General features: G+C 42.7%; 1 protein-coding gene across 7 annotated transcripts in view; it reads left to right on the top strand.

The window, feature by feature from the left end:
* Positions 1-27,970, top strand: part of LOC133455086 (tenascin-like) — a 61,564-nt gene that overhangs the window by 12,904 nt on the left and 20,690 nt on the right. For 2 of the 7 annotated variants that reach the window (XM_061733927.1, XM_061733930.1), the window contains exons 2-13: positions 808-1,362; positions 1,712-3,022; positions 3,380-3,643; positions 3,722-3,837; positions 9,042-9,195; positions 11,662-11,931; positions 15,649-15,834; positions 15,944-16,033; positions 16,244-16,507; positions 20,593-20,991; positions 21,830-22,264; positions 25,042-25,320. In XM_061733927.1, the coding sequence (XP_061589911.1) occupies positions 882-1,362; positions 1,712-3,022; positions 3,380-3,643; positions 3,722-3,837; positions 9,042-9,195; positions 11,662-11,931; positions 15,649-15,834; positions 15,944-16,033; positions 16,244-16,507; positions 20,593-20,991; positions 21,830-22,264; positions 25,042-25,320 (4,249 nt within the window). In that variant the 5' untranslated portion in view covers positions 808-881. The remainder of the gene's footprint in view (positions 1-807; positions 1,363-1,711; positions 3,023-3,379; positions 3,644-3,721; positions 3,838-9,041; positions 9,196-11,661; positions 11,932-15,648; positions 15,835-15,943; positions 16,034-16,243; positions 16,508-20,592; positions 20,992-21,829; positions 22,265-25,041; positions 25,321-27,970) is intronic. The other 5 variants (XM_061733932.1, XM_061733933.1, XM_061733928.1 and 2 more) reach the window with 4 other exon arrangements.

A 27,970-nucleotide genomic window follows, 5' to 3' on the forward strand; every position in this document is an offset into this window, starting at 1 on the left:
ATGTTTCATGGCGAGCGTTAAAAATTACCTCAACATTCGCCGGATCACTACAATCAAGCCTTTTGGTAAAAACTTAAAAGCTTCGCAATTTAGTGTTGGCCATGTGTCTAGATTGTACAAACCAAGTTGTGAGCCAATCCGTATCCAATTGTGAGCCTTCGCACTGTAAGTGCTCGGGCCCTAAATATCTCTAATTGGTGGGAGTCCAGTTGGACACAGGTGCTGCCATGCCAGTGCTTGAGGATTTTTCTTTTGTTCCCTTCCTGCCCTACAACAGTCCCTTCATTCACCAAAACTAGGTCTTAAATTCACCATCATACGATGATCTTGTCATAAGTGCATGCACCTTTCTCAGTGCTGAGTCATGCAAAGAGCTGGACAAATCTTCTAACTAATTTTGATAAGCAGAGAAGTTGAAATTAATTGCCATTAAACTTAAAATACAAAACTTTCTGAGGGGAAATTGCAATTGCTATTGCTTGTTATAGAAGCTCCCAGAAGACACCCAATATTCTTACTGGACTAACACGAACTAGATTAAAGTAAAGTACAAAAAATGTACATAGATAGAACTCAAAAGTAGAACATGTACAGTATACGTATATACTAAATCTACCTATGCATATCAACGTATACACAATGCACAATAATTATCATGAACATTCAATTATTGGTTTCTTTTCTTTTGTGTTTCTTGTTTCCATCAAAGTTTGATTGCATATTGTGTTTTGTGGCCTTAGTTGAGTGAATATAGGAATGCTCTTAAACATCTTGTAAGTTTTTCTTTTTCTTTTTTTGTCTTTCCAGAGCGTTCACCATAACCAGGATCGACCTTCCAACCAGATATTTATATTTCGCTGGTTCCGCTCATCACGTCTAGCATGGGCACGCGAGGCCTTCTGGGCTGCCTTCTTCTGATTGCTCTGTTCAACTTCTCAAATGCTGGACTTGTGAAGAAACTCCTGAGGCATCGACGGCAAACTGTGCTACCCCCTGAAGAAAGCAACCTTACCCTGCCCAGCGCCGGCCATCCTGTGGTTTTCAGTCACGTCTACAACATCAATGTTCCTGGCAGTTCGCTCTGTTCGGTGGACCTAGACAACCCGGACACCACTCAGCTCCAACCCAAAAACACTGCAGCGGTCTCCTCCGGCCACCATGTCACTGAACACACACTTGACGGGGAGAACCAGATAATTTTCACCCACCGCATCAACATACCTCGCCAGGCTTGCCAATGTAAAGAAGACCTGCCCGGCTTGAAGGACCTCATGAGCCGGCTGGAGATGCTGGAAGGAGAAGTTTCAGCTCTACGGGACCAGTGCGGCGGTGGAGAGGCGTGCTGCAGCGCACAAGCGACAGGTAGGTGGGACGTGGTCGTCGTATTTCCACCTTTCAGCCAAGTAATGGAATCCTGTTGAAAAGTGCTTCGCTGAGCGTTTTCCTCATGAGTCTCCCTCAGCATGAGTAACATCTGTTCGAATCATCGTTGAGGAGTTTAGTGTGGGAAAGAACATTTCCTTCAGAAGTCAGATCAGCAGCTCATCAGTTAGCGTTGAATCATACTTGGTAACGTTAATGAAATTATAAATCCCTGTGGTGGTTGTGATGGTTGTGTTTAAGCATGCTGAAAGGAGAAGTTTTGCACAGAGGAGTAAAAAAATCTAAAAAGCCTAAGTCCATTTCTCTCTCCTCTCTTCCTCCTTTTAAGGTGAGTTGGGGATGAGGCCTTACTGCAACAGTCATGGAAACTACAGTTCTGAAACCTGCGGCTGCATTTGTGAGCCTGGCTGGAAAGGACCCAACTGCACCGAGCCTGAATGCCCCGGCGGCTGCCAGGACCGCGGCCGCTGCGTGGACGGAAAATGTGAGTGCTTCAAGGGCTTCGGCGGAGATGACTGTGCACTGGAGGTCTGTCCTGTGGACTGTGCTCATGGCCACTGCGTGGGCGGCGTTTGCATCTGTTTGGATGGTTTCTTTGGGGATGACTGCTCTCAAAGCCAGTGTCTGAACAACTGCCTGGGCCGCGGTCGCTGTGACGATGGAGACTGCGTGTGTGATGAACCCTGGACTGGCTTTGACTGCTCTGAACTCATCTGCCCCAACGACTGCTATGACCGTGGGCGCTGCTTGAATGGCACCTGCTACTGTGACGAGGGCTTCAGTGGGGAGGACTGCGGCGAACAGACCTGCCCCAACAACTGCCGTGGTAACGGTTTATGTGTCGACGGCAAATGTGTCTGCTCTGCCGGGTACACCGGTGAAGACTGCTCTCAGCTCACCTGCCTGAATGACTGCAATGGCAGAGGCACGTGCTTCAATGGGATGTGCATCTGTGACTCAGGCTATCAAGGTGAGGACTGCAGCCAGCTGGCTTGTCTAAACAACTGCAACAACAGAGGCCAGTGCATAAATGGACAGTGTTCATGTGACGTTGGCTTCCAGGGAGAGGATTGCTCCGAGCTTTCCTGTCCAAGTGACTGCCTTCGCAGGGGTCGTTGCATTAACGGACAGTGTGTGTGTAATGAAGGCTTCACTGGTGAGGACTGCAGCATCCGTACCTGCCCTTCAAACTGCTACGGCCGTGGAGACTGTGTCGAGGGACGCTGCGTGTGCCACATAGGCTTTGTCGGGGAGGACTGCAGCGAGCTGAGCTGCCCCAACAACTGCAGGAACCGCGGCCGTTGTGTCGCTGGGCAGTGTGTTTGTGACGAAGGGTTCAGCGGGGAAGACTGCAGCCAGAAAGCTTGTCCCAACGACTGTCTTGGCCAAGGCCAATGTCAGGATGGCAAGTGCTTTTGTCGGGAAGGCTACGCAGGAGATGACTGCTCTGTCCTCACCTGTCCAGATAACTGCAACAACAGGGGGCGCTGCATCAACGGGAGGTGTGCATGTGAGAGTGGATATGAAGGAGACAGCTGTGAAAAGCAGAGCTGTATCAATGACTGCCAAGACAAAGGCCGCTGTGTGGATGGTCAGTGCGTCTGTGACGAGGGCTACATTGGAGAGGACTGCTCGGAGGGTAAGAAGCTCAGTGCTGAATCATGATCAAAAAGTTTTGACAGTTAGCAGTACCTGAATGTTTCCATGTGTTAACTTGAACTGCTGTAAAAGCACAGTCAGATGATGTAATTTCCTTCCATTCTGAAAATTCACTCCCCACTCAGACGGAGAGAAAATATTCTGGTGGACATAAAAGAGGCTTTCGGGTTTCTGTGCTGCCGTTATTTGCACTTTATTGGCAGATCTTCACAACCACATCCAGATGTGGCTATGGCGTTGGTATTAGCGCTACATAGTGGATATTCACTGACTTGATGCATGAGAAACCATCTGAGAAAACAACCTAGACATCCTCTTTTATTTACATTTTTTCCAGTGTCTCCTCCAAAGGACCTAACAGTTGGCGAGGTCACCCCTGAAACCGTGGACCTGTCCTGGAACAACGAAATGCTGGTCACAGAGTACCTGGTCACGTATATTCCCACTAGTCCCGGCGGTCTCCTGCTGGAATTCACCGTACCTGGAGACAAAACTGCTGCCACCGTTAAAGAGCTTGAACCTGGTATTGAGTACCTGATCAGTGTTTACGCCGTCTTGAGCAACAAGAAGAGCATCCCCGTCAGTGCGAGGGTGGCCACAGGTATTAGTTGTGTCTCTGTTTGACTAAATCTTCAGAGAAACAAAGCGTTGACCGTTTGCTTTGTCTCCATTCATGCAGATCTCCCACATCCGGAGGGTATAAAATTCAAATCTGTGAGGGAGACGTCCGTAGAGGTGTTGTGGGACCAGCTGGACATCCCCTTTGATGCATGGGAGATCTACTTCCGTAACACAGTGAGTCTGCACTCTGCACCTCTCTTTTGAAAGCTTTCCCTCCATCTTATTAACCATAAAATGAAAACTGAGAGCTGATAAGAAATGCCATGTATTTGGCATATGGGAAACTTAACGAGGGCACGTCTGGATGTCGCAGTGCTGCCGCTAAATCCGCCGTCTGGAGTCTGAGCCAGAAAGGCTGCGAAAAGAAATGGCTGTTCCAGCTGATATGCACAAGCCTTTTTATATATTTTTCCAGCCTCTGCTGAGTTTTTACTCAGCTGTGAAATTACTGTACATCTTCAAGCAGGCAAACCTTTTTTCCCACAAGTTGACACATTTTTCTGAGGCAAAATGACATGTCTGATATGAATTAATGAAAAAGTTACAAAGCTTCCAAGTTCAACCACAGCTTTACACCTCTGATGGTAGCGGTCCGTTTTACGGGATGGAGTTCACGCTGCCTTCCGGCCAGTGGGGTGTCACCTTTTTTAAGCTCCATCTACAGATTTGCATGACCACACAAAGGCATTTTTCACACAAGATACACTCTGTAAAGCTTATAAAAGTATATGATACGTAGCCCCAGAGGTGACACTAACACACACTAAACTGACAAAACAATACTGGTAATTTTCCTCTCAAGTATTGTATTATTAAATATTTATTAGTGAATATATTCCCTTGTCTGCAGTTTATCAATGGAAACATCATCTTTTTGGCATAATATCGGGTCCGGTTATTAAAACGCTTCACCCCAGGGAGGAGCACTGAAGTAACGCAACGGTCAAATTGAAGTCATAATTCATCCGCCATGTATAATAAACCACAGGATAGAAAAACATGCACGTCCGAGGGACAGCCAAGGTTGGAAGTCTTGGAGACAAAGTATGGCAGGCTAGACTGAGATGGTTGGGAAAGGGAAGACATTGGTGGGAGGATCATAGAGACAGAGCTGCCAGTAAGCAGAGAAAGACTAGGGCCCAAGAGCAGATTTATGGAGGTGGAATTAAGAGCAAAGAGCTGAGCAATACAACTATGAAATAAAAAAACACTTATCAGTATTCCAAAGGCTGCGAGGCAAGTTTGTGTTATCCAGAAGTTATAACTGTCAAGGATGTGCCAATGAAGAGCAGCTGGGTTTGCTTGCTGCATCTGGTTGTGGGGCATGTAGTATCAAAGGAATGAAAAAACTGGAAGGTTTCCAAGGCAGAGCAGTGCAAATGTGTTGCCTAGTGTCATGATAATTACATTTAAAGTAAATATCTAGTGTCTGCCTGGGCAGCAACCCAGGGCACAAATCCAACAACACAAGCGTTGTGGAAAGCTGACCTTTTTTTCTTTTTTTTTTTAATGGCAACAATGAATGTTGATCAAAATTCCACTGTCAAACCCTGAAAAGATAATTCTTGTGAATGTGAAACTTAAACTGACAGCATATTGGCAGAACCTACCTGCAAACGGGTCCAAATAGCTTCGAGATGACTCCAATTGGTTTCATAGTGTCCAAAAACTTGTTTACGTTTTTTACTTCAATTCACCAAATGACAATGACATGACTATATTTAACTGTGAATAACTGTACTAGTAAACTGATCTTTTATGTCTGTAGAGGGGTACACAAGCCGTTTTTTCTTGTTTCCAGTCTTCATAAAGAGCACCCTTGACCCCTCGCTTCATATTTACCGGGAATAAGAGCAACATTAATCTCCTCTCCAGTTGAAATCCAACCAGCATGTTGACCAAGAATGCTAAAACTGGTTTAGAGTTCTTAATAGCAACCCAAGTTTTCACTTGGTTTTAAAAGCAACAGCAGTGAATGCATGCGAACATGCACATTTATTGCATTAATTTTGCTGCCATTTGCGTTTTCCTAACCATAGCCCTAAATGCACAGAGTAAAAACTTGTTCAGCCACTGTAGCACCTTAAGGGCTGTATATACTTGCCGTTCAGAACGCGTACGCGCGACGCAGGATACGTGTGACGTCACGTCACGCGTATCCTGCGTATCCTGCGTACATTTGACGCGTCGACGTGCACGTTCTCAAAAAGACACTGAACGCGTACGCGACCTGCAGTTCTCGCTCTGGCCGCTAGTATCGCTGTTCCCGGTCTGATCCCGGCTGGCACTACTGCTCTCCCCTGGAGAAAGTTCCCCATGCAGGTTCCCCTCAGGGTTTCCGTTGTCCGGTAATTGCCGGACTTTGTCCGGTAAAATATGCCGGAGCCCCCGCCGAGCCCCGAGCCCCGGCCGCCGAGCCCCGGCGGCGGAGCCCCGGCGGAGGTAAGCGCCGAGCCACGGAGCCGGGAGCCAGGAGTCAATTGACGGGACTTATTTTATTTTAAATACTCTGTTTTTCAATAAAAATACTATTGAATGACTTGCAAATGAATGAATGAATGACTTGGAATCATATTAGGAACAATAAATCAGATGGAATGTCTATTTATAAGGAAAGATTGTAACTATTTCAGTTTCAAGACACTATTCATAATATTGAAATCGATCACATTCAACATCATCATAGTTTTTTACCATGTCAATCTTTCTTATATATTGACATCTACTACTCCATATGAACTTAAAATTAACTGGATTTATTGTTTCGTCATTCTTGTTGAGATGGGTAAGGAGAATGCCGGATAAATTAGTCTGGACAGACTATCCATTTTTGATAATAAGCAATAATAATAAGATAAGATAAAATAGTCCTTTATTACTCCCTCAACGGGGAAACTCACGTAGCAGAAGTACACAGACACACACAGGGAAGGGGGTAAAAAAGTAATATAAATAAGTAATACAAATTAATAAAGAGTAATAATAATAATAATAATGCTGTGGTTTTATATAGCTCCTTCAAGGCACCCAGAGCTTTACAGAGATCATTATTCATTCACACACATCCTCCCGGTAGCTCCGTCTGTAGCCGCAGCTCAGCTGCCCTGCAGACTGACGGAAGAGTGGCTGCCATGTCGCGCCAAACGGCCCCTCCGACCACCACCAACATTCATACACACTCAAACACATTCACACGATGTTATAATCTCCTACATCATCCAATATTGTCCTGTAAACTTGTTCGTTTTTCTAATCTGCTACCGCTGCTGCTGCTACTACTTCTGCTACTTAATATAAGTAGCTTTTCCAACTGTTGCTCTGCTTACTGCCCCCTATCGGTCACCACCGGTATGACGGGCTCTACTCGGGTGGTACGCGAGGTACGCAGGGAGACGAACAGACACGTACGCAGAGTACGCAGCCACCTGCGTAGAGTATATTCCCGCCTTTACTCCGCCCCTGCTATGCTGTGTGAATGATGGAGATGGAATGCCATGACATCTTGTTCTGCAGCTGTTTTTCCTCCGTACCACTGTGTGAGGTATTAACTAACGCATAAAAGAGGTGAAATGAGCTGTGTGAACTGGCAGTGCAGAAAAGTGTAAAAGGGTCACCATAATGGCTTTCAACAAGACAGTTGGTGAGCTATCTGACTACAGTGTTTAGGACCTTTATCCAGTTTAAAATGCCAAGCTCAAGACCCTGCAGAAGAAACAAATAAATATCACCGTCTGCTCAGCCAAGGACGTCAGACAGGCTAAGAACTTTGTCCATCGGCGTGGTTCACTCATTTCTGGTTGAACCCTGTTGCTTAGCAACCTGGAGGTGACTCCAGCTGAAGTCAAGCGGTCATCTTCCTCCCGTAATCCCAACGCCAGCAGCAGGGCCGGTTCTAGAAAATGATGACTAGGGCTGAATCTCAGATCAGAGGGGGTGCACATGCCTGGCACATTATTCAACACTAAATTATGCATTTTCCCATAATTTCAAGCAGAAGGATACTAGCAAAACAAGAATATTTAAAGTGTATTTCAAATGCTTTATTGCAGCAATATTGCCGCAGAACAAAGAAAATGCTACATTTAGTCTGGACTACCTCACCCATCAGACAATCTAGCAACAGAAAATAAAACATAACAACAAAAATAAATATAACCATAATTATACAGGACTGTGTCAGAAAATTTGAATATTGTGATAAAGTATTTCATTTTCTGTAATGTAAAAATGTCATACATTCTGGATTCATTAAATATCAACTGAAATATTGCAAGCCTTTTATTATTCTAATATTGCTGATCATGGCTTACAGCTTAAGAAAACTCAAATATCCTATCTCAAAAAATTGGAATATTCTGGGAATCTTAATCTTAAACTGTAAACCATAATCAGCAATATTAAAATATTAAAAGGCTTGCAATATTTCAGTTGATTTGTAATGAATCCAGAATGTATGACATTTTTGTTTTTTTAATTGCATTACAGAAAATAAAGAACTTTATCACAATATTCTAATTTTCTGAGACAGTCCTGTAAACTTGCTTGCGTGGTTGTGCTTGAACCACTTCTGAATATCCATCATTACTTTGTGTTAACGGAGCAGCAGAGAGCAGCGTCTTGCTGGTGCAGGAAACTGCTGGAAGCAGATGAGTGACGGACACTGGCTGATTTATGGTTCCGCGTTGCACCAACGCAGAACTTACGGCGTAGGTTACGCGGGGACGCAAACGTACGGTGCGCGTCACCGCGTAACCTACGCCGTAGGCTACGCCGTCGACTTAACGCAAAACCATAAATCAGGCTTAACAAGCGCGCATTTGTCAGTTTTCTTTTCGTTTTTTCAACGGAGCATGCAAACACATTAACTGAGGGTGCAATGCATGCTTATGCACCCTCGTAGAACCAGGCCTGGCCAGCAGCGATGGGGAAGCAGAGGCCAGCACTAGTACGAGTATCTCACAGGAACAACCAGATACAACTGGGTGATATGGACAAATCCATAAATACTGTTTTTATATACAATGTAAGTCAGTTTTATATGAACTGGGTTGAACAGTAAGCTTTTACTTGGTATGACACATGTAATGCAACACTTGCAGTTAAAGGCTTTTGTTCTCCTACTCAGCACTTAAGTGGTAGCTGTTTTGTTTTTTTTCTTTTTTGTTTATTTAGCACCGACAGAAGAAAAGTGACCAGACAGAGACTTCAGGTTGAGGAACAGTACAATGCTTTGAGAAAAACATGCTTGGTGGGATTGCTGTAAATGCACAGCTGTGGAGTCGGAATAAAGACGGGATCTCCATCTCCAGAGCATCTTTAGACTGCTACCTCTGTCTAAAAGTGACTCATGTTTCCTGTTTTTTTTTTCATCTCTGCAGAAAGAAGAGAATGGAAAAGTCGTGAGCACTCTTCAGCCTTCTCAGAACCAGTTCCTCCAGTCTGGGCTTGGACCAGGACAGGAATATGAGGTCTCTCTCAACATCATCAAAAACAAGACCAGAGGACCACAAACATCTGCAACGATCACTACCAGTGAGTTCCCAGCACGCAGGAGTTCAGTCTTCTGATCACCAGTTTAATATTTTAGAGGAGTTTGTGGTAACAGTTACAAGTATCTTTCACACGGCTAAAGCCTGGATAATAAATCCACTGTAATGTCAGAGCAAAGACAGGATTTGCACCAGGAATTTTCTGCTGGCTCGGAAACACATCTACACAACCGATTTTAGCCGACGAATAACAGCTCTCACAAATTACATCTCTGTCTAGCATGACCATGTCACAGCTGCCATTTTTATTGTCCCTAAATCTGGCTCTTAGCACTTGTCCTCTGCTCGACAAGGCTTTTTATAGCGGTATTACCCAATACATTACTCTGTGAAATGTTTCCAAGTTTATTACACAATAGATGCCCCAAGCTGGGCCAAACGTCTTCCGCCACGTCTGGAAAGATCATTTTAGTAGCAGCTCTGTGCTTGTAGACTCCTGGGGTATTCCCCCCACTTAATTCATGATCTTATTCATTTATGTAAACTGAAATTAGGGATTTTTCTTTCACTTTCACCCCCAGCGGCTCTTTCAGCAAAGATCTCAAACATGGCGGAATTAATTTACTCAAAATGGAAATACAGGAAACAGGTATTAAATACCATGTCGGAGTGAAAAGGAAAAACTGTATTTCATGATGGGATTTCCTGTGCTGATGTGGAGGTGTAAGCACAACTGCTGAGACCACAAGATCACGCGTTACAACTGTTTCAAAGTTACAGTTTGATGCTTCTTGTGAAATATTGGTTAATAATACCCACCACAGCATCATTCAGATCAATGAGTCCTGAGATGTCTGAACAGAATAGGCCAGTGCTTGTTTACTTGTTTGTTTACACCTGGGTTATGGTTAGTGGTCAGACCTGAACTCCACGCTCTTAATTCAATAAATAGAGGTCATTTTTACTCGTAAGCACCATGTGTTATTTCTAAATGCCGAAGGCTGTAAATAAAAAGCTCTGCGGAAAAAAAGCCGGAAATAAGATGATGATCTGCCGCACACTTTATTATTTTACAAAGAAAATGTATTATATAAATCTACAATATGCTCCATAATATAAACGCGGATACCATTTTCCCGATGTTAAAAGCTTCCTGAGAGATCGGACCTGAATCCATGCTGGAACGAGTTCAGACCTCACGTTATTTGATGGCCACGTGTGATCAGACACATGTCCTCAGACGCATTTTAATGCCCGGTCTGAACTGACATTGCTATGAATGCAAAGTCTTGAATCCCCTCTCAGGTCCTCCCTTTACCGTCTTTTAGCTGTTGCACAAAAGAAAACCAGTTTAGTCACTTGTTGGGAGAGAAGAGCTGAAAATACAAAATATTTTAATTAACACATGTATTCAGTCTGGTCTTTGATGAAGATATAATAACAATGCACATATATATGCCTCAGGTTCTTACCAGCATCGTATTAACCATTAATATGTGTGCAGACAAGTAAAAAAAAAAAAAATAAATTAAAAAAAAGATATTTGCAGTCATGTTGATCAGTGATCCAAACATTGCACTGCAACGTCATTGAACTAATTTGTGTATTATGTCATTTTTGTTGTTTAACTCTGAAGTTTAATGTCTCATTGTGTCCTGATCCTGTTTTTCATGACTTTAATGTTTGATTCGCTTTGAAACTTTGTACTTGTGTGTAAGTGAAGCAGTTTTTTCTTCTTCTAGCCCAGGGGTCGGCAACCCAAAATATTGAAAGAGCCATATTGGACCAAAAACACAAAAAACAAATATGTCTGGAGCCGCAAAAAAATAAAAGTCCTGTATCAGCCTTAGAATGAAGGCAACACATGCTGCATGTATCTATATTAGTTATAACTGGGTCCTCGGCTGCAAATGTAGCCGCTAATGTCTTTCCACATGACTCTTTTTGTTGCACGAATCTAGGGAAGAGTATTAGGGCCAGGCAGGAGAAAAATAAAATAATATTTTAGAGGAGGAAGATTTTTTTTTTCATTATGCACTTCAAGAAAAAAAGTCGAAATGTCGAGAAAAAAGTCAAAATGTTGAGAAAAAAGTCAAAATGTCGAGAAAAAAGTTGAAATGTCAAGAAAAAAGTTGAAATGTCAAGATTAATGTTGAAGTACAATCTCGAGAAAAAAGTCAAAACGCTGAGAAAAAAGTCAAAATGTCAAGATTAATGTTGATGTACAATCTCGAGAAAAAAGTCGAAATGTTGAGAAAAATGTCGAGATTATAAGGGAAAGGAAAAGGGAAGAAAAAAAGAAAAAAAGAGAAAAAAATAAGAGAGGAAAAAAGGAAAAAAAGGTCATACATTTTTGAAAAAGCTCCAGGAACCACTAGGGCGGCGCTAAAGAGCCGCATGCGGCTCCAGAGCCGCGGGTTGCCGACCCCTGGTCTAGCCCAACAGTTGTTGCACACCCCTTGAAATTCTTGTCAGTTTTAGGCTTAAAGCACCTTATTTCCCACCTCAGAGATCGATAGCCCCCGGCAGGTGGAGGTGAAGGACGTGACGGACTCTGAGGCTCTCGTCAGCTGGTATCTGCCGGTGGCCCCCGTGGACAAAGTGACTGTGTTTTACAGCTCCACCGCTGACCCTTCAAACGTACACTTAGTCGACGTTTCTCCGAGTGAGAAGCAGCTCAGCGTGGCCAGTCTGAAGCCAGACACAGAGTACACGGTGTCGCTCGTTTCAAAGAGGGGAGACGCCTCCAGTGACCCGGTCACCACCACATTCACTACAGGTGGGCTGATAATGACTAACACATGTGAAATAATAAAGTAGGTGTTTTTGATGAGTCAGGTTTAGGGTTGCAAAGGGGTGGAAAATTTCCGGTAAATTTCCGGAAACTTTCCATGGGAAGTTAAGCTGGGGAATTTTTTCCATGGGAATTATTGGGAATTTATGGGAATTTATGGGAATTAACTGGAAATTGGGGGTAATTTAAACAAACTGTATCATATCCAAACATAAATGTAAATATTTATTTTGTCATAAGCAGATATCCATGCAAGATAATACAAAAACATGACATTTCAACAGATTTATTTGAGTAGAACTTTAGTTTTTATTCTTGTTATTATATTTATATATTTATATTATATATTTATTTATATATATATTTATATTATTTATTATATTTATTCGTGTTAATACATTTTTATTTAATATTTGCAAGTTAAACATTAATACCATTATAGATCAAATATATTTACCCCATAATATTATCAAAACTTACTTGACTTTATATAGTCCGTGGGCTCAAATGTGTGGCTTCAATAGTCTTGTGCTTTGAGCTCAAATGTGTGGCCTCCAGGCTTCAAGAAATCACCTGTGCATGTGATGGAGGAATGCACAGTGCATGTAGGGGGCGTGGCCTCAATAGCCCTGCAGTAAGCAATGTGCTGTGTGCATGTGATTGAGGAGTGTACTTGCATTAAATCTGGTTGTTTTAGCCAAGACTATGCTACAATATATTTCCCCCAACTATATTTAAGTTCCTTGTTAAGGGCCAACCTTCAATTCTGTAAATTTCTTATTTATTCCCGTTAATTCCCATATATTCCCGTTAATTCCCATATATTCCCGTTAATTCCCATGGAAAGTTTCCAACTTTGAAAATTTCCGGAATTTTGCAACCCTAGTCAGGTTCTATAGAGGTGCAGTGGAAGGTGGGGGAGCTAGCTCTTCACATTCGCTTGGTGTTTTCTTTTTTTCTTTTGACATGAGTCAAAGTTGCTTACCCTCCTTTTAACACCTAAGAGAGTCCACTGAATGCACCGACGTCCTGACTTGAGAGAAATATGAACTTCCACACGATGTAAAAAGGTTGTGCAACTCAGGGTCTGAGCTCGTCCATGTCTGATCAAACATGACCAGCGTGAAAAAAACAATGTCTGCGTTGCTAAAAGCCACGAAGCTGAACTCCAGTGTAACCACACCTTTAGTCGTGTTTACTGACCCTGCACTAACCAACTATTTTAGGAAATTACCAGGTCTTTTTGCAAAAAATTAAACTCTGTAATTGTGAACCATTTTACAAAAGATGTGCCTCTTCATTTAGAGTCTGCAAACCCAAGAGTTGACAGGTAACATCAGGTCAGACAAGACAACAAAAGTACAGGCTTGTGCTCTTCAAAGACAATCTGCGCAGGAGGTCCAGTAGCGCCTGCATGCTCGTTGTCATCAAATGCTTGGGCTCCAACCTATATTAAGAGGAGTTACCTTCCTGTTTATGTGAGGACACCAATCAAACACTGCTGCATAGCAGACCAAGGAACAGCAGAGATAACTGATGGGTTTTTTCTGTGGCTGATGTCAGCAGGGTTGTCCTTAGCCAGTATTATGGGCCACTTTTCTTTTCTTTCCTATTTTCTGTCTCCAATTTTTAAATGACAGTTTGGGTCCAGACGTTTTCCCTTGATACACCAGTGTGGCTTTGAAATAAAACGGGTAACATGTGATCAACATGTAGGCTTCCAGCTTTAATTTAAGAGTTTTGACAGAAATGTGCCATTTAGCTTTTAGGAATTACAGCAATTTACAGCAAAGTGCCTCCATTTTCAGGGCCTGAAAGGACAAAGTGACATTTGTAAATGGAAGCATCAAGTTTAATACTTGGATGCAAATGCTTTGCAGTCAATAACTGCGTGAAGGACATGTTTCTTCTCTGGAGATGGTTGAGCTGACCTTCACTGCAGACACCTTCAGTTGCTGTTTGTTTCTGGATCTTTGTCTTTAGTAACTTAAAAGCTTCTCTGTTCGGTTGAGATCAGGTGACTGACTCAGACACTGAAGAATTTTCCATCAAAAAATTATTATTTTTTTGCCTTGAAAAAGTCTCAATTGATTCCTCAGTATTGAGTTAGTTTCTCTGAAGCACTGTCAGTCACAAGTCAGAACTCATCTTTCGTCACATCATCAAAGTTGCACTTGGTAAGTGTACTTACACAAACTAGGATTTGCATTTGAGACGCAAATCCACCCTTTTGGCACCACCTGCAGCTCACAATGCAGTTTACAAGTTTCCACAGCAGCTCCTCCTATCAGAGCCCGGGGGCGTGTTTATATAGTGTCATCAGAATCCTGCACACACCCCCACCCCAGTGCCCCATTTTAAATGTCAATCCCGCTGCTTGAGGAAGACTGGATGTGAAGCTGTTTTTTTTACAAAGTTTATTATTAATACATGTAAAACTCATTCACCTCCATTACTTGTTTATACTCAGGTATCTGTTCTCCGATGCCTCGGGTTTCCATAGTAACGTAACCCACAGCTCAGATTCACTTGCTCAAGAAAAACTGAAAGTCTACACTTTGATCACATTTTGATTGTTTTATTAATAATCTTTTGTTGCTGTGTACAAAGGCCAAATCATAAAAACTCTTTGGGCCTGATTTACTAAAGGTTTGCGTGCGTAAAAACGTGTGCAAACTTGACATCACCCGCAAACCAATGTGCAAGCTGATCTACTAACAGCGTGCAAAGAGGACTGCACCTCTCAAATGAGCAAAATAGCACACGCTATTCATTTAGTACTTTTGCCCTGATGAATAATCAATATGGGGCGTACCCACCAGAAATCGCTAAATACTGGGAGGGGAAAATGCAAATATCTCCATTTACCACCCGCAATGAGATTTACCAAGCCTGAAAGTTTTTGCGGGGATTGTGATTGCGTCTGTATTTAATACGTTCGAAAGGAAGGTGCTAATCTGCCCAGCATTACGCAGGGATGCTTGTTGGTGCCTGATTTGAGAACTGGGGTGGGGATGGCTCAACTTGTGGTGAGGATTCTCCACATGCAAAAGGAGAAATATTTTATTTGAATGTTAAATCGAGTATTATTCAGCAAAAGGTTGCCACAGGAGGCACCTTCATTTCTTTTATTTGTGATAATAAATAAAATCACGTGTTTTCATGGAGAAAAAAGTGTTTCTTATTGTGCGCCTATACTTGTTCTGCAGTTGTCATACCCCGGTGTTGTGCAGTATTCAGCACCCCTGCCGTGAAAAGCACCCCCTCGTATATTCAATGATAAGTAGACCAAGACCAACAATTTGCCTCTTCCAATAATATCTCTAACTCCAACTCGTCAAATTTCATTTTGCGCTCGCAAACCGTAAGACACGCAACACCTCATTTAAATACTGCGGTTTGCACCTGTTATCAATTGCGCACGCAATCTTAGTTGATCACCCGCAAAACACACAACAACAGCACGTGCAAACTTTTTCAGTGCACACGCAATTTAGTACTCTTTATTTAGGATCTTAGTAAATCGGGCCCTTTGTCAATAGTGCTGGACCAAACGGTGACTTTACAATAATGTTCTTGCTTATAAATCAGATATTCTCACATGAGAATGATGACGATTAATTGTTTCTTTTCTAATCTGTAGTTGTATAGATTAGTCAGTTCCTCTTTCCATCTAACTGAAGTGAACCATATTTGCTTCAGCTCTGGATGCTCCCATGGGCCTGCAGGCTGTTTCTCAGACGGACGACAGCATCACTCTGGAGTGGACCAACAGTAAAGCTGATGTTGACAGCTACCGAGTGAAATACAGCCCCATTTCTGGGTCTGCTCACGGAGAGCAAGTGTTCCCACGAAGGCCAGGTCACACCACACAAGCCACCATCACCGGTAAGGGTGAAAGAGCTTTAATTAAGCATGACCGCGCACACACACACACACACACACACAACCACCTGACTTTAGTTGGTCTCTCCACCCCCTCTTCTCTTCACGGCAGGGCTCAAGCCGGGTTCGGAGTATGGGATCGGTGTGACTGGCGTGAAGAATGAGAGGGAGAGTCTCCCCGCCACCGCAAATGCAGCAACTGGTGAGAGATGCTGCTGAGCAGCTGTCCAAACAGCCATCCATCCCTTTGCTTCATGACTATAACAGCTTGTGTTGATACAAACTGAGTGGTGAAATGAAAGTACAGGGGTGGACAATGATTTAACATGTTGTTTTTTAGCAGCTCAAGACTTTTGAGAACAATCTGTCAGAAAAGTGTCACGCGTGTTATTTTAACCACCTTATTTGTCAGATCTCGACCCTCCGAGAGATTTCGAGGTTGTCGCGTCCACGGAGACATCCATCACGTCCAGGTGGAAGAAACCTCAGTCCAAAGTCTCCGGGTACAGGCTGGTGTTTTACTCCAGAGACGGCCGGACCGAGGAGGTGGAGATCCCCGCCAAAGTTACTTCGCACATCCTCCCCAACCTGACTCCTGGAATGAGATACACCCTCACTCTGACAGCAGAGAGAGGACACAGGAGGAGCACGCCCGTCTCCCTGGATGCATCCACAGGTGGGTGGCAACCGTTGGGTCACGCTGTCAATCAATCACAGTAGACGCAAATGCCTTCAGATTTCACCAGATGAGGGGATCCTTTCAGCTCTCAGCTTAGGAGTGTAGAGATCTAAAGTGTTCTGTCATTTTCCTTAGATGCCAACATCCAAGAGCAGAACTGATTTGTGACTCATTTCTGCTAATTTGCTGTGTCTTGTAGTTTGTTAAATGCAGTACTCGAGTTGTAAAAAAAAAATCAGGGGGGATGGTGGATTTTATCATATGGGGACAGATAATTTGTGCTGATTACAAATAATATAATATATTACCGGTACAAATAATAGCACTGACCAAAACACCTGCAGAAATACTGCAGGAATGACATAGCAGCAGTTAAATGCAGCCTTCTGTAAGCTTTAAATATCCACTGGGCTTACATCAAATACATCAAAACACAACAATTAAAAACAGTTTTCTGAACTTATCAATATGACTCTGTCCTTCACAGGATAAGTAAAATGGATCACTGCAAAAACTCAAAATCTTAACAAGAATATTTGTCTTATTTCTAGTTAAAATGTCTCATTTTAGTAAAAAAAATCTCATTACACTTAAAACAAGACTCATCACTGGAAAAAACAACAATTTTCACCAGTTTCAAGTAGATTTTAACTTGAAATAAGTAGAAAAATCTGCCAGTGGAACAAGATTTTTTTGCTTGTAATGAGAAGATAAATCTTGTCCCACTGGCAGATTTTTCTACTTATTTCAAGTGAAAATGTACTTGAAACAGGTGAAAATTGTCAAATAAGTTATTTTTCTGGTGTTATTTTTCTGGTGATGACTCTAAATGTTGAAATAGCAGTAATTCCACATTCATTGATGAAATGACATAAGGGATGGAAAGGGGGGATGGCAGTTTTACAGGGGGGATGATTTGGACCGTTTTTATTTCAGGGGGGGATGCCATCCCCCCTCATCCCCCCTCAACTCGAGTACTGGTTAAATGAGATGTGTCCAGAAACACCCCTTACTCACTCTATAGTGCACTACATTAGGTGGCTGTCATTTGGTAGTGGTAACCGTGTCCCGATAGAGGGCGAGTCTTCTCCAGCTGGTGGGTCTGGGACGGCAGCGACGTGATGAACAGCTAGTAGTGTCCAAACATTCATGCTGCTGATGAGTCCAGTTCATAGTCGCCTACAGAGACTGCTGAGTAGTGCACTACCTGGTGAGTAGGGAGGATTTCAGACACAACCATGTAGTGGTATTAGAGTGCTCATGCTGTCGTCATGGTAACCACAACAAACCAACCCATCTTAAGATTCTCATGTCAGTATCTGAGGATTTACAATTGCTAGTATAGAGATTAAACATCCTAAATTATAACTGTGTTTTAGTGAGATGCTGAACATGGGAACTTTTTTTTTTTCTTTAAAAATATTCTCAGTTCATTTGGTGAAGAAAAAAAAGTTGGGACAGAAGCACATAAAAGATGGTTCGTTTAATGCTAAATAAGTGTGGTCCGCCCGTTTACAAGCTTAAATTCATAGACGTTATTCTTAAATCGGCTTCACAAGGAGTTTAATTACCCGACACCCTTGAAAATATCATTAAATGATCGAACAGTCGGAGAAAATCTGGACTGAGGGACATGGATGAAGACGAGTGCTGAATACGTGGCCCTTAGGTCTGTTAGAAACATAGAAAAATCTACAAATGAAAGTCAAAAGCATTGCGTGTAAAAAAAAAAACAACTCCATCAGCGAGATTCAGAAAAGCTGCCACCTTTTCTGGACCAGATGTTGTTTTAAAACGTACCAAGACATCTGGAAAACATTTATTAGCTTTAATGGGAGACTTCTACACCCAGACTCGAATGCAGGAGAAAAAAGGATTAAACGTTATGAAACAAAGCCTAAAGCAAGTCACTGAAGTCGCAGGGGATTAGAAGAAGAAGAGGAAGAGGAAGAAGAAGAAGAATACCCAACTGTACTGATGTGGTCTCTGGAACAACATCTGTTGTATAAGACGCTATATAAATAAAATTGAATTGAATTGAATCAAATTGAATTGAATGTGGAAAACAGCAGTAATTTGGCACTGAACGGAAACTTGGCAGAGAAATGTGCACAAACAAAGGAACAATCAAACTAAGAAACTTCTTGTTTGTGATGATTCCATCTTTAATAAACCAAAAATATTATTACAGTCTTTAACGAAGGAAAAACTTCATCACCCTGCACAGAATAAAGCCATTCTGTCCCACAATTCCTTGTCACATCAGTCCATAGCCAGCATTCAGGGTGGTGTTGGGGTGTGAGAGCCTCTTCTCATCTCTGCTGAATCATATATTCAGGTTTTTGATCAGGATCCGTGTTTGACGCATGGTTTATGCTTCTGCATTAAACTGAAGACCCTCATACGCCGTAGCCGTGCGCCACGTACGTACTACTGCGCGCACCTCTCCAGATGTGTCAGACCACAACAAATGTGATTGTGGTCTTGATATGTCCTCCTGTGCATCTCCTGCTACTGCTACTTCTTCATCGTTTTCAAGCCAGGTTGAGAGATAGACACAACGTCGGTATAAATTACTGAGGCCAACAATTAGACACGCTTTGTTTGCTCCGTTGCTACGTCTGGGCGACACAACGGAGATGAGCCAGAGGAATCTCAGCGCTGTTGTTGCTCCCCAGATCCATAAATCAAACTTTAGGAGTCCAAATGCTAAAAGTGACCTGGCTGCGGCTCTTACCTCAGAAAATATTCAGGAAAAATGACAAGCCAAAGCAGATGTTTTGCACAAGAATAGGAAAACACTTAACTTTCAAAAGGCGCGACAGCTGAGTTCTTTCACACATGAAATGCGTAACATTAATGGCTTCATCAGAATTCTGATGCTCCTCAAGTGTCACCCAAACCAATGAGAGACTGGACAATACCGCTGGACGGTTTTCTTCAGCATCATGTCCTATCGTCTTGTCAGAGTTGTTAATCACTGTGCAGCAGACAGGAAAGTATGAGTCAGTTTAAGAATATCCAGCAGATCCCACATGCTCACCTTTTGACTCTGTACGGAGGAAAGCTGCTGCTCTGTGCTGCCGCTAAGTAAAGCAGGTAAAACCGTCAAGAAGGAAGGCTTGGACAGCTCGTTTTATTTAATACCATCATCTCTCAGATCCCTTTGATACGACTGATCAGAAGTCGTGTCCGTCAGTCAGTACGTTCACATGCAGCGATTCAACCTGGTTGCAGATCGGTTTGAGACTTTAAACCGACTTTAAAACTGCATGTGAACACCTCAACCTGGTCAAGTCAACCTGGTCAAGCCGGATTCATCAACCAGTTTGGAGCACCTAGATAAGCCAGTCGCAACCAGGTTGTTAATGCCATGTGTACGGGGACATAGATATTGCAGTCTGCGCATGCTCGAGATTTTCCCTCGGGTGGGGTTTTCCCCCAGGGGAGGGGATTCATCCGGAAGTGAAAGGAGACGACGCGTGCTCAGTAGTTGAAAAGGAGGCGGCAGCGTGTTTACCCATTCTTTCATTCTTTCATTCCATTCTTCAAAACATGTCTACAGGAAGAACTAATTTTTGGTCCGACGAGGAGACGCGTTTTCTGCTACGGCAGATGCAAGAGTTAAAAATTTTGAGGTTCATGGATGGGCGGAAAATGGATGGGCGCCACCTAGCGTCACGGAGTCAGCCATGCTCTGGTTACAGTGGCTTATTCAATCTGATTCAGTCTGATCTCAGAACAGCATGTATGATCAGACAAGTGATCCAATCTTCTGCATGTCATTATGTGATAAGATCTGCAACCAGGTTGAATCGCTGCATGTGTACGTACTGAGTGTGACGACATAAATATTACTTCCTCCGACCGAGTCGGATGCTCCTGTCCCAACCTTTTTTATTTTTATTTATTTTTCCCCTCCTCACCAATATATTGTAAATATCTAATCAAAATGAGTATATTTTGTTTCCTTTCACACTTGTTTCGAATGAAACAGACACACACACACACACACACACAACAAACAAAATCCTTTCCTGCTTTCTTTGATTTGTCCCTTCTTTTTTTGTTTTTCTTTGTAGCCTCTTTCACTTTTTATTTAGCCGACTCAGATGGGCACGAGCTAACGACTCCCACAGGCTCGGAGGACAATGTCATTAGCTTCGTGTATTTAGATCTGCCCGAGTCCCAGATTTCTGGGACAGACCCTGAGGATAAGCTTGGAACGCTGACTCTCTCGGGCATCACGCCCGACGGATTTGACCTCTCGTGGAAAGTAAAGCCTCATGATGTCTATGATAATTTTGCAATAGAATATAAAGAGACTCTGCGATTGGGGGATGTGAAGGAGGTCCAAGTTCCTGGAGATGCCAGGAGCTCTAGAGTTCAGGGCCTGAAGGCATCAACAGAGTATCAAATTATTCTTTATGGAGTAAAGAATAGCCAGCAATCTGCACTACTTGAAGCTGTTGCAGTCACAGGTATAAGCTTCCCTTTTAGCGTGAATGCTGTTGTAGTTTCAGAGGAAACCCCTGCTTCGTAGAGTAGTCGTGTAGTGATGATAGGATTTGCATGTTGTACGAGGTTTCCATGCAGAACTTAACTCTGGCATGTTTTTACTTAAAAAAAAAAAACAACAAAAACTCATTTGATCTCATCCTACTTATCATCTGACAAGGCTTTGGTACCGAGGCACGATGTTGCTTCCCAGAACTCAAATACAAGGAGAGATCCGCAGTGGAAACCATTAAAACCTGCACATAAGAGGGTTTTTACTCAATGGAGCCGCCTGAATCTTCTTATTGCATTTGATTTTCTGAGATGCAACCATCCTGCTCTCAGAAAGCTTTTTCTAACTAATCCCATCCACACGATTCATCACCTTCACTCCCATTCACAGAGCTATTGTCTCGCAGTCGGAGAAAAACTAAACCAAATGTCACCCGCATGTGGTTGAAGTGATTCCACGTTGTTTCTTTAGAACGGCGGGAACCGAATGGCTATGCATGGCTTCATCATCAGTTTGAAGACAGCTGTGTACTTCCACTGCGGTGGACTACTCAGAGGCTTCAAGAAGTTAATGGTGCTCAGCCCAGCGCCATTAATGCCTTAGCTTTTGCTTGGTGATTCAACTCTCCCGGGAAAACAAACCCGCAAAGGAAAAAGTTGAATCTTCAGGTAGACCAACGATTGAACTCCACAGATTAATTTCCTAATGTTCTCATTTCAACCCAGATTTTTCTTCGCAGGATCTTTTGCAGCTGCCAGCAGAGCCAGTAAGAAATTCACTTTTTTAACCTGCTTTTATTCACTGTATAGCGCCTAAGCCTACCTCTCCAGATGTACTTGCGCTGAGTGTCAAAGAAGCCCAAACAACCGCAGCATCTGCTCTGGAGAATGAAATCCCTGATCTCCCTCATCTTCTAAACACTGAAGCGCCTCCTGATTCTGGTGGGATGAGCTCTGGGACTGAGCCCGAAAGCTCAGGCATGGATCTGCTGGGCGACCTCGCCGTCAGCATTGCCGCCAACCGCGTGAGCCTGACCTGGTCAGCGCCCGATGAGGCGTTTGACAGCTTTTTGGTGGAGCTCAGTGCTCCGTCAGTAGGAGCCCAGCCTCGAGAGACAGTCCTGCCAGGAAATGTGAGAGAGGCTAAAATAGGGGGTCTGTCCCCCTCTACACAATATGGTATTACATTGCAGGGGCTGGTGGAAGGGAAGCGGTCTTTACCTCTCAGAGTTTTTGCTACTACAGGTACATGGAGCAAACATATCTTCTTTTGCATCATCGCATTCTTTTCTATGTCCTACATAATTCAGGGTGGCTGCATACAAACTTACTTCCACAGAAGGTTAATCTTTTGTTACCAAAGATAAATCTCCTTCATGACACATTCCCTTTGCATTCCCTCTGACCAATTACAGCAGAGTATTAGGGCCAAAATAAAAAAAAATTCTCAAATTTATAACATTATGACAGAGAAAATGAACTGTCGAGAAGTAACCCAGTTGCTGCCAAACAACGGAGACAATAGTCTTGTATATTCATGCCTTTTTACTATTTCAGCATTAAAGTTTAACTCTGAAGGATTTAATCATGTCTTTCCGCCAAGTCTTGATCCACTGCTGGGCCCCCCTCAACAAGAGTCACCACCTGATTTAACTACATAAATATATAAGCCTCGCATTGGGAAGTCACTTAATCAGCTTTGTCCAAAGACACATCCTGTTGTCGCAAGAAAGTTCAAATTATTAGTCTGCATCCAGTAATCAAAACAATTAAGGAGCTATGACTTCCAATCTTGGGTTAAAAACTGTCAAATGTTTTATTAAAAACTGGAAGGAAGCCTTCGTCTTAAAAAGCCACTCCATGTAGTAATATACCACATCTGACCACATGGAGGCAACATATCTCAAAAAAGTTCATCGGCTAATCACAGGGGTAAAACCGAGCACAGACCGTGTCCAACGTCCAACGTCCAACGTCCAAGATTTGTTACAGTTCCTCAACTGACCACTAGAGGCTGGCTGCAAAAGCAACTCAATATCCATTCAGTCAATCAAACTTTATTCATATAGGACTTTTAGCACAATAAAATGCAGCACAAGGTGCTTAACACTGAAAACAAAGTAAATCCCAGCCCCCTTCCCCACCAATCCTAATCCCTATTAATGATGACACAAAATCAAAGATTGTAAGAAATAACATGGAGCCATTGCTGGGCACAGAAGAACCAGCGAGGGAACCCTATCACATGGAGCCGCCTGCATTGGGAGGCGGCTGCTACACCTGGGGGCCAAACTGCATGATAGGGAGCCACAACCCACCCCCAAATGGGATAAGGCATTTTTAAATGGGATCCTGCTATTATCGCTGGATGATGAACGCGTGTTTAATACGCGTTAAGTAATATAAACGCAAGGCGTGTTATTTGCCACCCCGTGCCTGAAGGCGTAACATTTGATTTCACACCCACGACAACTCTGAGGAGGAGGATTTCTTTGCACCATGTCAGGAAAGTTTATTTAAAGCAATACATTTATTTCTATTAGGATTGATTCAGCTCAGCAAATGGCTGCCCTCTATCAACTTCTCATCCGTACCTGTCATGCTGAAGCAACCAGACGTTTTTACAAACCCAGCATCAGCTAAACGCGTTGGTAATTTTTGATTTCACTGCCTCCAGCATGTTAAATGGTTTATTCTGTCATAAACGTCTGCTGGGAGCTCTGGAGATGCTTTTGGCCACTGAAGGAGCTGAGAGCCAAACCTTAACTTTGATTGACATATGGTGAGCGGGCTCCTGTCAGTTTCCAGGGCAACATGGCTGTGCCCTGTAAGAAGAAAATGTCACTCAATGCTTCGTCCATTTTTTTTTATTTTTTTATTTTTACAATGTAAGTTTAAACGCAACAAAATGCACCTCTAGTGAGACAAAACGGTTGTACCAGATGTGCTGGACCGTCCTCGTTCACTGTATTGTCAGTACGGCTGTTCGATTAATCGATTTTAAATCGTAATCGCGATTATGTAATTAGAACGATGTTAAAACGTGAAAAAAGTAAAAATCGATTTTTCACTTTTTTTTTTTTACCTTGTCTGCATACATATTAATGATTGATACCATATAAATGATTGATGGAAATACCTCTCAATACCTGCGACAAGTGCCCCATGGGAGAGGCTCTTTAGTATAGGAGGGGGCGTTGTAACATGCCACCGGGCATCCCTCAAGCCAGATGCGGTAGACCGGCTCGTGTTCCTTGCAAAAAACTTGCAAATGTGAATAGCAAATGTAATGACTGACATTACACACCTGTTGCATTATTATTTAGCATGCAAAGACCCAGTTTAGTTTAATTAGAAAATGTCTTGTTTTATTTAATTGGAAATATAACTTACTGTATGTTTGCAAGTGCTGATTTGCTGATTTTTTTTTTCAGAGATAAAACTTTATATTTTATTATATTTTTTAAAACTTTTTTTCAACTTATTTTACAGAGTTTTGTACTTTATTCATTCATTTTTGGTTTAATAAGAGCAAAGTTTGCACTTAAAGCCCAATGGGGCAAATGTTCAATAAAAAAACAGCATATTTAAAATCATTTCTTTGCCTTTTGTCAATTCACAAAATAATCGTAATCGAAAATCGGATTTTGAGAGAAAAAAATCGAGATTTTATTTTTGGGCAAAATCGAACAGCCCTAATTGTCAGTGATCTATACCCTCCATCTGGTCAGACGTGGTATCTGGATGTGGTTTTACATTCTCAATTTATAGTCATGTGCCACGCCCCAATTAACTTCAACTATTGACAGTGACAGAAATTCTGGCTTCATGTCCCCAAAATGTCCTTAACTTCAGATTCTTTTTCTTACTTTTCTATGTGCTTTCTGAGTTACACATACTCCTGGTCCTAATACTCTGCTGTTGCCCCAAACCCCCACCCCCCATCCCCCATTGAATAATGTGCTTTAAAATAATCTGATCATTTTGCCGCCTTCTTGAACCAGTGTGATCTGTCTGTCTAGCAGCGGAGCTGAAGCCAGCGGTGGTGAACCTCACCATCTCTGACAATACATGGGACAGCTTCACAGCATCCTGGACCCCCACAGGTGGGGACTTTGACAGCTTTGTCATTGAGGTAACAAACATGGAGAATTTCGCAGAGAGCCAGAACCTCACTCTGTCCGGAGACGCTTTGAGCCTGAGCCTCTCTGGGCTGAATCCCAACACCAGCTACATGGTTGGCCTGTATGGGATGTCTCAGGGCTCCTTCCTTGAGCCCCTGTACAGTGAAGCCACCACAGGTACCTGCAACTTGCAGCGTTGCAGCTAAACTTTCTCTATGCATTAATAAGTCTTTTGATTTCAGTCAATCCGCGTGAAGAATACGTGTACATAACTCTGTTGTCCCACTCACAGTGGAGCATCCACACCTTGCTGCATGAAACAAGAACATCAAAATAACCCAGTTTCTGTTTTGACATTTCCATCCAACACCATGGCCTCAGTGCACTGACCTGCTCCATCTTAACCAGCATCAACATTCTTCACCCTCCAGCCACTGTTTCTGTCTCGCTGAGAGAGGGTGGGGCAATGGGCACCCGTGCCGCATCACCGAGCCAAGCAAATGCGGCTCAAACATTCACCCTCATCCCCAACTGCTCTCTCCATTCCAGTTAGAAAAGTGCATGACGCCCCTCCCCCTGCCATCCCTGCATCGTGGTCGGGTCTGACGCTGATGTGCTGCAATGATTGCAAAAGCAAAACCAATAACCTTTCGCCCTCCCCTGCCCGTCATCCCGCAGCAGCGTGACCATCTCATTTCATCCCATCAGCCTTCATTCAGTGTGTAATTGATTAACCTTGAGCGATCATTTGCTTGTTGATGTGAAAGTGCTCACGGCATGCGTGAGTATTCAAGTCAGATGAGATCTGTGAGTTTGTGCAAGTGACATAGTTGTTTGTTTTCACAGAACATCAAAGTAAATGTTTCTTTTGCAACTGCTAGATGGCAAATGATTAAATCTTCTTGTCGTTATCAAGGTAAACGGCTAACCGTATAAACTGAGGTTAACAATAACACAGTAATACCGCCTTTTTGTTTATTCCGTGCATGAAGCTGACTGTCATGGCATGTTATATTACGTGTTTATGAGTTAACCTCACAAGCCGTTTCCTTTGAGATGCTCTGGTGTAGCATTATTTCCTCAAAATTAACCAACGTAAACTGCATGGTCTAATAGTTATCCATAATCCTCCGTCACCTTTATACATATAAAACACTTAAAGGAACATTGCAGAGTTAAAACAATCCCAAGGTCCGTTCTTGCACCGTGCAATTGTGATCGAGAACCAAAACAACATCAAAGCAGTTTTGAGTGAAAAAAAGGAATATGTTTCTGCAGCAAAATGTCAATTAATTGAGTGATCTACATCTAAACAAATGGCTAAAACTCTAAAAGATCATTGTAGTTTAGGGATATTCCTATTCTCAAGGATGAAACACGCCCCAAACATGGAGTATTTCAGCTTCTGCTCTCTGGACCGAGAGTCCCAAAGTGCCGAACAAAATAATATATGTGTATAAATGTTCAGCTGCTTTCGTTGGAACCGATTTTTTTCACTTATTTATGTGTGCTGTTGGTTTGTTTTGTTTTTTTTAATACCGGCAACCAGAGAACCACAACAAAACTTGCAAGAGGCCAGGGTGGTAAAACGGGGTTGGCTGACCTGGGCATTTCTGTCTCATCTCAAAAACTGAAGAGAAGAAGAAGAGTTTACCAGTCAACATGATTTTCAGGAAATCAACCTAACCATATACGTGTCATACGAGACGCTTACAAGATTGTTTTGTGGAAGGCAACCTATTTGATGGCGATCAAGGTGGTAGTGACCGGACCGAGATGAGATCCAAATTGTCTTTTTTGCACCCGTTCTGCATATGTGCACATTTAAAGGTGCCGTCTGTAAGAAATGTCCAAAACTGGTACTGCAGTCACTTTCAAAATATTGTTGAGCGGCGTGTACCCTCCCCCTCCTCCCCCCGACCAGAGGTTGCCAGGTAGGCTGCAGAATGCAGCAGGAACGTAGGCTGCCATGGCTGCGATAATTAGAGCCGAGCTGGCAACCCGGATGCCGAAACAATACTGACTTGGTGATTGGGAGATAGGTGGAGGGTGGAGCTTCAGAAACAATACTGACTTGGTGATTGGGAGATAGGTGGAGGGTGGAGCTTCAGAAACAATACTGACTTGGTGATTGGGAGATAGGTGGAGGGTGGAGCTTCAGGCCAAAACAAAAAATGATAACATAAACATCAGTTGAGGGCTGCAACTCCTCTTTTTAAACTGGAATATCCTGGCTTGAGTTCTGTTGTCAGTGACATAAGTATTTGAAATGAACATGATTTTTAAATGTCTGTTGACATATCGGGGTCATTTTATGATTCATTTTATTATTGCTCTTACATACAGCTCCTTTAAGATGACCCGTGTCTGTAAGGAGCTTATCTTGCCCTAAATGCTAACATTAAATGCCATTTTGCTGCAAAAATATTTTCCTTTTTCGCTCCAAACTGCTTTGACACCTGTCATTTTGGTCCCTGATGAAAGTTTAAACCCATTACCATCTAACATTAGACTAAGGTTTGTTAAAGCGCTGAAATGTTCCTCTAATTCACTTTAACATGCAGGGAAGTACGTTTTGGTCATTAACTCAAAGGTCTTTTTAGAGTTTCTTCTTTTTGGCATTCATTGTTGCTTATTAACATTTTTTTAAAGCAAATAGGGTTTAAATTGAAGCTGCAGCTTAACTTTTGCTGCAGGATGCTCTATTTGCGTTTTCATGTGGATACAAGCATGTTTTCTAATGTTTTGTTAAGGGATTGCTGTCGGTGGCGGTGAGTGTCCTGTAAGCTGCACATATCTTTCATAAAAATACGTTCAGCCAGCTGCC

This window comes from Cololabis saira, chromosome 11, assembly GCF_033807715.1.
Source record: "Cololabis saira isolate AMF1-May2022 chromosome 11, fColSai1.1, whole genome shotgun sequence".
NCBI classification, from domain to species: Eukaryota; Metazoa; Chordata; class Actinopteri; order Beloniformes; family Belonidae; genus Cololabis; species Cololabis saira.